The 12148-nt window shown below is 44.5% G+C and overlaps 1 protein-coding gene across 5 annotated transcripts in view; it reads right to left on the bottom strand.

Moving 5' to 3' along the window:
- The window catches only part of fgfr3 (fibroblast growth factor receptor 3), a 63477-nt gene that overhangs the window by 5713 nt on the left and 45616 nt on the right, over positions 1-12148 (bottom strand). For 2 of the 5 annotated variants that reach the window (XM_084012608.1, XM_084012612.1), the window contains exons 8-16: positions 8829-8973; positions 8096-8268; positions 5609-5757; positions 5174-5295; positions 4522-4632; positions 4243-4433; positions 3807-3929; positions 3415-3485; positions 774-911 (exon numbers count right to left, since the gene is read on the bottom strand). In XM_084012608.1, the coding sequence (XP_083868734.1) occupies positions 774-911; positions 3415-3485; positions 3807-3929; positions 4243-4433; positions 4522-4632; positions 5174-5295; positions 5609-5757; positions 8096-8268; positions 8829-8973 (1223 nt within the window). Of the gene's footprint in view, positions 1-773; positions 912-3414; positions 3486-3806; positions 3930-4242; positions 4434-4521; positions 4633-5173; positions 5296-5608; positions 5758-8095; positions 8269-8828; positions 8974-10558; positions 10704-12148 lie in introns of all 5 variants that reach the window. The other 3 variants (XM_084012611.1, XM_084012609.1, XM_084012610.1) reach the window with 3 other exon arrangements.

The following is a 12148-nucleotide window of genomic DNA, read 5'->3' as shown; positions in this document are numbered from 1 at the left end:
TCTTTCAAAATAACTGATCTTATAAAAAAACACATTTAATGTCCGAAATAAATGCTGATACATTTAACCTCAAACACTTTGGGTTTTTCATATTGAAGTCGAACCAGTGAATTTTGGTGGACGGGTCAAACAAACAACTTTCACACAGGACGCCGATGTTATCTTATTGTGGTTCTGATACACAACTTACATAACAAACATGGTTATTTTAACCTGAATTATTAGTTTTGTTGTGAAAGAAAACCTTCAAACTTAGTAGACCTGTGGTATTTTTTAAAAAGAACATCCTAATCAGCAGAAACTTGACGTTGCCTGTGGTTTATTTGGAAAAGAAACTGACTTTGACTTCTCTTTATTGATCCCTTTGGGATGACTCCTGCAAGGAAATTGGATTTCCAGCAGCTTACAAAACTTGTGTAGAAAATAAGGAGGTATAAACAGTAAACTCTTGGCTAAATATATATAAAGTAGAGATGAGAATACAAGTAAAATACAAATAAGTTCAGTGTAGAGGACCGTATAGAGGATGAATAGAGATAAAATATACAGGACTGTATATGGCATAGTGTTTTATACAGTGGATAAATGACATTAGTGGAAATTAGCAGTTAAATTATTATTACTATTGCAGAGTGTCCAGGTTTGTATGAGTAGATTATTAATTAGTAATTGCACAGTGAGTGGGTACCACTCCTTCCCTTCTTGACTGTGTATGTAAGAAGCAGAAACTCAGTTGGTTTACATAAATAAATAACTCAAATAACGACACCTACAGTTCATGGGTGCAGTTGGCAGGTTTGTCCATCCGATGTCCCTCCTTCAGCAGCTTGAAGAGTTCTTCTACTGGGATTCCTGGGTACGGCGAGCCCCCCAGGGTGAAGATCTCCCACAGCAACACCCCATAGGACCACCTGAACCCACACACACACACACACACACACACACACACACACACACACACCGGAAGCATTCACATTAACATTCAATAATGTTTACTGCACTCAATGTAAGAATCAATTCAACATTCATGTTGTCCTGGACACCAAGTCAATATGTAATAATATATTTAAAGAGACACTTCTGAAGACTAAATCTTTATAAAGAGGTCACAATGGTTTTTTTTAAGAGCAAACTGAAAATGTTGAACCCTTTTCTTTGGCACATGATGTATCATGAATACCGTACTGTTTCCAAAAAGACCTGAAGTGAGCACAAAGCATGACTTGAAGACTTTATTGTCGTGTTTGTACAGTTAGAGTCCAGCTGCTGCAGATCTGAACCCGAGACATCCTTGTTTTTTATTCTGCAGTCAATGCTGCATTATTCCTAAAAGGCTAAAAAAAAATGAGGGAAGCTAATCAGATAATGGAGCTCTATTAACCCAGTGTGTTATTGTTTGGCTGTTTTAGGAGTCAGAGCCCCTCCCCCCACCGCGGCCGCTCAGCGGGGGTTTAATCCGATTATCCACGCTCCGGTCCGGAGGCTGGAAAGCAGCCGCCACCGGCCGAGCCGACCGGTCCTCCGTCCAAACACAGAGGGAGACGGCTGAACTCTCAGTGCTGGATGTGAACAACTCGGGTCTTTAAGGGTCAGAACGGGTCCAGGACCGCTCAGCGGCGACCACAGTAATCAAGTTCCACCCATTAGGTGGCTGGAATGTTTCACTGCCTCCGCCAGCGATAAAAGAATGAGGATGAGGGAAAATATCAATGTGATGTTCGGATGTAGACGTTCTTATTGGTTTGAGTTTGAAAAAGATTCATTTCTTGACAATCAAAGCAAAAATGCTGATGTTTGTGGGTTGAAGCCTCTGATAGCTGTTTATGTATCCGGTGTCTTGTTTATTGGCGACTACTATTCCCTCATTATCTTTATATCTATCATCGTGGAATTTGATCAGTTTCATGTGAAAACAATCTCCAAAGTTTTCAGTATTAATTACTGTCAAAGTTCGCTTACCTGCCTTAAACTTGCATTCTCTCTACTGGCCATCAGGGGGCGACTCCTTGTTTTGGTACCAAGTAATAATAATAAGGGAAGTAGTACTATTACTTTTTAAAGGAGAACATAATTAACTTCCTGAGTAACTTGTGCTTCACTCATCACCATATATTATTAGCGTTGAAATGTCATTTTAAAATTATTCCAGTGAATGCGTCGATGCCCAAAGCTCTCGACTAATGCTGCTTATTACTATAAACCAGCAACTTATCCACTTTCCCTGCTGTCAGCGGGTCGCTCCCCCCTCCCCGAAGGTGCAACGAGGTTTTTGTTCTTTGCACAAACTCTTAAGCTCTTCAAAATTAAATCCACCATATTGGCAGGAGGAATACATAATAATAAAACAAGGTTTGTCTTGGCACTAAATGCAAACATGTTTTTGAGTTTAAAATCCAGGTTGAATTTTTTGTATGAACTGTCAGTTGGAATCACAACTTGATGACACAAATGACTCGTATGCATGTTTCTCCGCTTAAAAAACATGTGTAATAATCCAACAAAATCCAACAGTTCTGCTGTAACTGTTTGGAGAGCTGCATGAGAGAAGTCCTGCAGCCAAAGCTTCCTCACATTCACTGTTTCTCACTGTTTGATTGTGAGTCTGAGACAGATTTGCTTTTAATGTGTGTTAATCGTCTCCCGTCTGTTTCGGTGTAACGCGCTTCGGTGAAAACCATCGCAGGTCAAACGTCCCCGGGGGTGTGAGAGTAAACCGGCTGCAGAGCGACTACTGTATGAAACGGGAGGAGGAGGAGGAGGTGGTTTTGGCGCGAGGACCGGACTCTGTAATCCAGACCTGCTGAAACAACAGAGCCGGCTGATTCTCCTCTCGGCTTGTTCCCAGTCGAGTGTAATCACACGGCGAGGCCCCGTGTTGACAGGGGCCCCGTGTTTGGCTTGGATGGCTGTGCTGGGGACACAGCGTCTGGGTGAGGAGGGGGGCGGGGCTGACTTTGTGACCTCCTATCCTTAAACTCGCCTTTCTCTCAATCGGAGGCTGTGATTTGTGTAAAAACACCTTGTGATAAATCCACGACCCTCTTATCGCCTTCTGTGGTCGGATCGGATTTACGCTTCTAAAAGGTGATTAATCCACTCTGATCTCCTTCTGTTTTTGGATCCACGCCGACAAAACGACAGCGAGTTGTCGCCGTCTCTCTCTAATGTCGTGTTGGGAGATCAAAGAACGGACGCGGCGGGTCCGCATTCCTCCTATTCTACACGAGAAGCTTCGGGATTACCGAGCGGGAGATATTTGGAGAGGGAACGCCGCGATTCCACATTCACACGCACAGAAAAATGAGTCTGCTTCTTTGACGCTAACGTGCTCAGTCGGGACGTTTCAACACCCGGAGGCGGCGGCTGCACATGAGCGGGCGGCCGGCATGTGGCGGTCGGTTTGTGCAAACTCACACGTCGCTCTGATGCGTGTAGACCCGGTCGAACAGAGCCTCCGGAGCCATCCATTTCACGGGCAGACGACCCTGCAACAACAGAGGCACGGCAGAACCGCGTTAGTCAGCAGAACCATTCTGTACAGAACAGCAAACACACGGACCCAAACCCCCAGACTCACCCGCCAAGACACCCAGAACTCCATTTATCTATACTTCTATGCACTGAACTCTACTGTACCTGTGGACATCCTCTCCTTGTCATTATAAAAATCTATTCTAATGTATTCCAACACTAGAATGTTGAATATTTAATGCTTGGCTCTCACTTTACATTTACATTTAGGACATTAACCTTTACCTCGTCTTCTAAAATACAACATTTCACTGAGGAAGAATCTGGAGACTCACGTTGGTGGTCTTTTTGTAGTAGTCTATGTTGTGCACGTCTCTGGCGAGACCGAAGTCAGCGATCTTCATGACGTTGTCCTCCGTCACGAGGACGTTTCTGGCTGCCAGGTCTCGGTGGATGCACTGAAGGAAGGAGACGGAGGACAAACGCGTCAAACGCAAGGAAACACAACAAATTGCCCAGAAACACACACATCCATGTTGTAAAGATACTAAATTTAGTCTGAAAATTAACTTCCCGCTGGTAAACAGACGGGCAGTGGATTAAATGCATTTACATTTGTTGCCCTTGTTTATCACCTAAAAAACTTTTCACATTTTCTGAAAAAGTTTGGAACCAAAACCGTCTTTATGTTGCAAGATTCCATATTTTTTCCTTGGGGATAATGATTAAGTAGAAGCCAAAGCTGTGATGATTCATGTGGCGGCGGCTGACCTTCTGCGAGGCGAGGTACTCCATGCCTCGGGCCACCTGATAGGCGCAGGACACCAGGTCTTTGAAGGTGAGCTGCTCGTCGGGGATCTTGCAGGTGTCGAAGGAGTAGTCCATGCCCGGCGGCCGCCGCGCCCGCAGGTACTCCCTCAGGTTGCCTTTGGAGGCGTATTCCACCAGGACGTACAGAGGACCTGCAACACGGAGCACAGAGTCACCTCCAAGAACAACCATGAGGCATCCTGTTGATCATCTCCTCCTCGTGATGAACCCAGGACTCACCGTCCTGCGTGCATGCTCCCAGCAGGTTGATTATGTTTTTGTGTTTCCCGATCATCTTCATCATCTCCATCTCCGACACCAGGTCGGACAAATCTTTGTCTGTGGCGTCATCTGAGACGGACGAAACAGAAAAAGAGCGTTAACTTTTGTGACGGAGGACAGAAATATGGAAAAGCAGGAAAAAAGACGTCAGTTTGAGAATGTGGGAGACACGAGACCAAACAAACCAAGGTATTACGGAACAAACATTTCTGCTGATTCCTTCAGGAAATCACAGTCACTCGCTGTGTTTTCATTCTGTTCAGAAAATTTGAAACCATATGTTTCCATCAACTGGTTTGGAGCGAATAAACTGGGCTTTAGTGTAGTTTGATCAGTCGCTGTCGGCTGGAATCCACCAGCAAACAGAGTAGAAGAAGAATGGCTGACTTATCCATCTAGTTTTAATCGTTTCATGTCAGATAGCGTCGGCCATTTTTCATGTTTCCGGAGAGGAAGAGGATCATTCGCATGTTGTTGAATATCCGAGAAGACGGAGCCAGCCGAATCAGCTGATCAGTCGCGTGAATTAAATTTTAGCTACGTGAGAATTTATTCAGAAAAGGCGATTCCTGCTACCGACAAGGTCATGAATCACACAAACATGGCTCACCTTTCAGCATCTTCACAGCGACGGTGAGCGGCTTGTTGGGTTTCTCCTTGTCGATGCCGATGGCCTCGGCCATCACCACCTGGCCGAAGCAGCCCTCGCCCAGAGGTTTACCCAGAGTCAGCCTGAAAGCAAACGAAGACAAGATCTCAGCCGTGTTTTTCTTTTTATTTATTTCTCTCTACAGTTTTCAATGACACTGATGCCAAGAACAACCAGCGTGGAGGAAGGTGTCACGGTGACCTTGATGTATTGGCGGCTCGCGTGTTTACAAAGCACACAACGCTACAAGGACAACGGCGCAGAATCTGTCAACTCTGAAATATGTTGCTTGGCAGCGTTAAAAAAAAAAAAGCCCCGGCGCCATGTTTTCATCCTGACAGCCATTTAGACAACGGTGATGAATGTGGATCTGTGGAAGTGATTTTTTTTGCCTACCGCGTCCGAGGAAACTCCCACTTGGGGTCGGAGGGCAGCTCCAGCTCGGAGACGTTGGCGAGCATCGGCCCGTCGCTGGAGGACAGGCGGGCGATCCGGACCAATGGGGTGTTGGAGTTCATGGAGGAGTTTGAATCCAAGGACACCTGCTTGGGTGCAAAAACAGACTGTTATAGACTCTGAATAAGGACGAGGTGATGTGTGATTAAACAAGCAAACAGAGGGAGGGGAGGGAGTTGACCTTCGACCCGACACGTCTAACTGTGAGTTCTAATCTAAGACTGAGTAGCAGTTCAACAGAAAAATCATATTAAAATATTTTATTGAAATATGTTTGTAAGTAAATAAATATAATTAAAAGCATTGCAAATGTTTCAGAGTTTTTCGAACCCCCCCCCCCCCAAAAAAAAAAAAAAAAAAAAAACCCAGCCTTCTGACACCGGCGGTGACTTTTACAAAAAGCCGGCCCGTGGCGGCGGAAAAGGAAAAGCGAGCGGAAACAAAGACGAATGACGGCGAGGGGAGCAGAGGTGGGCGAGCGCGTGGAGAGGGTGAGACGGACGTCTCCATCCATCAGCCGGCTCCATTTCCAGACTGGCGGTCCTGCCGCCGAGCCCGGCGGGCCTCGACGTCCTCCCACCATTTATCTGAGTGCTGGGGGGAGCTGATGGCTCCGGCTGGTTTGATGAATCTGTTTGTGTCTGCCAGCTCGGCCCCCTCCAGGTGGGGTCCTCAAACAAACATGTCCACTTACCAGACTTTCCTCTTAAAACTTCTCGACTGCAGGAAAATGAGAAAAATGCTGTGAAGCTTAAAAAAAAAACAGCCCCGGCCACAATTTCAGAGGCATGAAAAGTAATATCTGATAGAACATGCCAGAGGGTTTACGGGAGATTTACTCAGAGTTATGAAAAAGAAAGGAGAGAACCAGGAGATTATCTTTACAAAAACGAAGCAAAGATTACAGAAAAATGCAATAAGATCTTTCCCGGCACAACCTTATAAGAGCATGTATATGAAGGGAGAACAGATTTACAGGCTACAATTAGAGCATCTTTCAAAAGATGAGGTTTCCACCTAATATAACCTAACAAGGCTGCTTTTGTTTAACGAGGACTCATTTGAAAAACAGATCTTTTAAACAGTCTTCTGTGTTATTACCTACTTTCAAGTCATTTTTATTTTCTAAAAAATGCAAAAATAGACAAATGGAAGACAATTCTATGGCAGCGAGCTACACGGCATGTCTGAAGATTACAAGAAGGTAACACTGAGAGGTAATAAGAAAAGCAATAGAAGCTCAGATAGGAGTGTTTGGATGAGAGCAGCGTGGAGTGAACGGAGGAGAAGATGAGGGTGAAGGTGGAGTCATTATTGTGGAGAGGGAAAGCCTGTAAGAAAAACTCTAGCCTGGTCCTCAGAAAACCATTTTTCCCTCCTTGGAGGATTCTCATTCGGGTTTTGACTCTGACTAGTTGGACCAGTCGAGCCATTGATGGATGTTGGCTCCCTACCCGTTTAGAGAGCCTCGAAAAGAAAACATTAGTCCTACCCCTCACGAGTTACAGTACGAGTTAAATCGATTTTTAATTAGATAAGATATAGAATCTAGTATATAAATGCTAATACACCATAATCATCTAACCAAAACCATTTAAGACATTTTTCGCTACATATCTTGCATTTGCTCGGACCTCGACCACCGAGGTTTCAGTCTGGAGCCGGCAGCGCCATGAAGAGCAGCAGACTGCAGGCTTGTTGCCGACGCAGCTGCTCCACTTCATGTTTCTCTCCCAACAGTTGAGGGGCGAGTGTGCGTTACAAACAGTGAAATCTAAAACTAACACTGACAGTCACAGGAGGGCATAAATATCACCCCCCACCCCCTGAGCTGAATCTGCTCCAAGATAAATGTGAACACATGTCACCAGTGTGATGCCTTCCAGCGTCAGAGCGACGTCATCAACACAGCAGGACGGAGATCCACGACAGACCGACGTCAAATAACAAGCTCTACTTATTTACGCTCCGATCCGGCGAGCAATTCTACTTTAAAGGTGAAAAGACAGAAAATTAAACTATTTTCTCTACAACTTATTCAGGGCGCTTCCCTCAGTAGATAATGTTTCGCCTTCCATGACGGTTGTTTTTCATAGCAATTTAAATTCTACTGCAGTTCAGTTTGACGAAACCCCCCCTGCTGAAAACAGCATCTGATGCAATGAATGTGTTCTCTGTAAAGTTTGCTGAAGTGTTGATGCAGTAAGTAAAATGCTTAACAGTTATATTAGAAGTACTTCAGGGACGGCAAAATGTTTTCTTGCAGATCATACCATGTTTTCATCACAGTTTCATGGGCGGAGAAATGCCAGATTTGTACACAAATATAACCACATCATCTGCATAATGTCAGACAAACACTTCATATACAGAGAGAGAAAAAGAGGGGAAAGTGCTCATACGAATCTTGTATCTACTTTCTGTTACCTGTCTCTTGAGGGGGAACTTCGACAGTTTCTGCACGGGCGGCTCGGGCAACGTCTTCTGCGTCGTCATCCTCATGCGGCAAAGGACGACGATGACCACGGCGAGGATGAAGAGCACGCAGCCCGTCACGTAGATGAGGATGTCGGCGTAGTAGTCCTCCTTTTCTGGGCTCACTGTTTTTGGGAGGAGGAGGAGTAGGCCACACACGAGGTACGTCAGTCAAAGCACAAGCATCGGAATAACAAACATTTATTTAGGAGTTATTCTTAATAATTACATATACATACATACATAATATAACAGATATTGCTTTGCTCAGTAGCACGTTTTCATAGAGGAAGCAGTTTTCTACAGAATAACATCTATAAAGCGATCAGCCTGTAGTTTCATCCTGCACCCAGTAATTGCACCTGTGATATGCTTCTCCCCAGCGAGGTAATTACTGTGTTGAACATAAAAAAAGTCTTTAAAGTGCCTGGTAGCCCTGAGACATTTAAAACAGACGTTCTTCTGTGATTAAAAAGTGTCTTTCAATGGAGGCTGGATTGCATGTTCGGCTCATCCAATTAAAGGGGTTGACGACAGTGTTCCAGTGCACTTAAAACACGTTAACAGGTAACAATCTAAGGTAATTAGATGCTACTGAGCAAAGACAAAAAAACACAGTAGCAATCATAAAGTGTGTAAATGGACCACAAGAGTCCGAAGACCCGCAGTGAGAAGAGGAATATACCTGGAAGCACCGTGAGCCAGGCAGAGTGGTAAGCAAAGCCGATAGAGTTCCCTGCCAGACAAGTGTACTCGCCCGCATCCTCAAAAGACACATTGGTCAAGAGGAGAACCTCTAGCTCCTTATCTGTGGTGTTAATACCAGCCGTCTGTGGAGGACGAGAGGGGGAAGAGATGGAGGGAGGAAAGAAGGAGAGAAAAAGATATGATGAGCCCAAAAGCTCCTTAGGGGAAACACCGAACACAGCCTGTAGGAAAGGATAGGAGTGAGGATTTAAAGAGTCAGCAGTGTGGTTTTTCTTCTGCTGACGGCACCGACACCAACACCTGAAAAACACCCAAAGCAGCACCTTCACCTTCACCACAAAAGAAGCCTGCTGGTTCAATGTAAAAGCCAGGAAGTTGTCACACCACAAACCGTCTTCCTCCAAGTCATTTAAACTGTTATTAAGTCCTAAAAGTGAGAACAAAGTCTGACATTGCAGTAATAACATTTCCAAACAGCTTGTTTGAAGTATTTGCTAATAAATTCATTTATTTTACTTGTATGACAATCTGCACTTTTCCGTCTTCCTGGAAGACACCGGCACAAAAATAGAATGTTTTTGAAACACAATGAATTGTACTGAAATCGTGCTATATTCTTACTGCGACGTCAGATTTGATCACTTCTTTTGGTTGCTGCTACACACGTTTAAAATAAACCAGCATAAAGTTTACCTGACACCAAAGCAAAGAGAGAAATGATGGCACCTCGCTGGTATGCCGCCGACATCAACACGTGTACAATGAGAAATCATTTTTGTATCTTGTGATCATGAAGTTTTGTCTTCTAGGTGTGCCTCAAGGTTCTACTCTGGGCCCGTTGCATTTAAAAAAAAGTAAGTCTTTAGAAGTATCTGTTTATGATTTTATAAAGATCTAACATTTCACTTGAAGGATTTCGTTACTATATACAAGCTATGTTGAACAAATGATGCACATTATTTCAGTTCTTCCAGCTGAACAAACTTGCATTCAGTAATATAAAATACTTTATAATACTTTGTGATAGCCTTAAGAGTTAGTTTGGCTACTTATAACCTTGAAATAACAAAAAAAAGGGCATTGCCGCAGTTGTGGCTTTTCCCCTCTGACTAATGGTGGGTGTGATGACCAGTGGGGGAGTTTCAAAGCCCACTGTCTGATGTGGCCTGGTAGGGGGTGGGGTGAGGGACTCTGGTTCCCCGGGACTCAGTAATGAACAGTGACATCCAGACCCAGTCATGAATCAGAGTCCTGCTGCATGCTTTCATATAAGAAAACATTAATGCTGGAGAATGCACTCCCGGAGAAATCAATACCGCTCTGTATGGTTTGGCCAGTGGGGTTTCATTTTATTTCTGTGTGTTTATGAGTCTGTATCTGTGTGTAAAAGGTGGTTTCTAGGAGAGTCGTTTTTTGAGGTTGTCGCTGTAATTAAAGGTGCGATATTGTGTTTGTTATCGATCCGGGAGGAAGACAAAGTGGCACTGGGCGTTAAAATGGATGATAGCTACCAGCTAACAGAATGTGATCATTTAAACTCAAATCTCAGCAGAGGAACGTGTGTGTGTGTTTGTGTGTGTAATGGTATTAGCAAAGCCAGCGAGCTGATATCAAACCCACAACCAGGATAGGAGCCCCGCAGAGAAGGAGAGACTCAGCAGAGACTCAGCAGAGGATCAGATGTGGGCGACGGCAGCAGGTATTTACCTGGTTTGTGTACCTTAAGCCAGAACGCGTTTTCCGACTTTCCTACAAAGTTCGAGGCGCGACACCAGTACTTCCCCGAGTGTCTCTCTGTCACGTTGGACAGGTTCAACTTACTGTGGGCCTCGGTGAGTTTACTGACCACACTCTGAAAAGGGGAAATCGAGAGGCACGGTGAGGCCTTTTACAGCAAAAAACCCTGCAAGAACACATGTACAGGACATATATGCAAACACACAGACACACACACAAACACACACACTAAAATATACTGCGAGCATTAAATGTAAAATTAACATGGAAAATGCTCAAAGTTAATTTGAGCTGCAGATATTTTTGAACTTGGGAGAGCAGCTAGTGCTTTCCCCGTGCTTCTAGGTCTTTATGCTAAGCTAAGCTAATAGTGCTGCAGAAATGAGTCCTCGAACTCGGAAATGAGTCAGCATATTTGCAATTGCAATTCCCTCATCACAAAGTAGAATGTTTTTTTTTTTTTTTTTGGTTAGCTGGTTAAGAGATGTCAGCGTTTTGTTCTGTGACATGAATTACGCCAGTAAATACCCATCCCCTGCTGAAGCTTTTATGTGTCTTAAAACAGGCGGTTGCATCATCACGCCTTTAGCTTATTGGCGGTACAAAGTCAACGGAGAGTGATGAATTGTTTCACCCTCAGCTGTGGAACTTCAATGAGTTCTGTTGGCTTTTTTTTTTTTTTTTTTGTGAAGGAATCTTGTGAAATGCGAACTTCCGGGTCGGCCTACAAAAGAACAACGCATCCCTGCAGCACCGCAACACAAACTGCACACGCAGAGTGATGTAGATTAAAAACATTACAACATCAAACCTGTCAGAACACACACACACACACACACACACACACACACACACACACACACACACACACACACACACACACTGTACATTGAATAACAGCACACGCTGTCTTTTGGTAGATGAAAGGCATTACAGCATGTCAGTCATCTCACACACACACACACTGACACACGCACAAACACACACATGTGCACACACATGTCGCTGGTGGCGGCCTCTCTCCAGCAGAGAAACTGCAGATGAATAATTAAACGAGCCAAGCACGTAAAGGAGCAAACATATCATGTTTTATGGTTGCTTAATGAACATCCAGGGCTCGGCTCCAGACGCCTCCCCACGCCGGGGCCAGTCGCTCATCGTTAACTCTTTTTCCAGGCATCAAAAGAGCGATTCAGGCATTTCTCAAAATAAAATAAAAAATGAAATCTTGCATGACCCCCTCCTTCTCCCGCCCTCAGCTGTATTTAACCCCCGACAGTATATGCCACACATGAGATGTCGCAGAGAGTCTGAATGAACTGTGGTGGGACCGGAGAGAGGCACACACACATCTCGGTAAATACTGTTTCAATTATGTGGTAGTCGAAAATAGAGCGTGGAGCCGCGGTCTGGGCTGACAGGCTCTTTCTCTTGGCCTGTCTCCCCCCGTCTCTCCCTCCTTCCCTCATTCTCTCTCTCTCTCCATATCAGACGTTACACCTCGTTACTTGAACGTGCTGTAAAATGTTAGGTATCGGCCTCCCGTTTTAATCACTTTTC

This window comes from Eutrigla gurnardus, assembly GCF_963514095.1.
Source record: "Eutrigla gurnardus genome assembly, chromosome: 7".
NCBI lineage: Eukaryota > Metazoa > Chordata > Actinopteri > Perciformes > Triglidae > Eutrigla > Eutrigla gurnardus.
The sequence above is the reverse complement of the archived record's forward strand: the minus strand, read 5'-3'. Positions and strand labels throughout refer to the sequence as shown.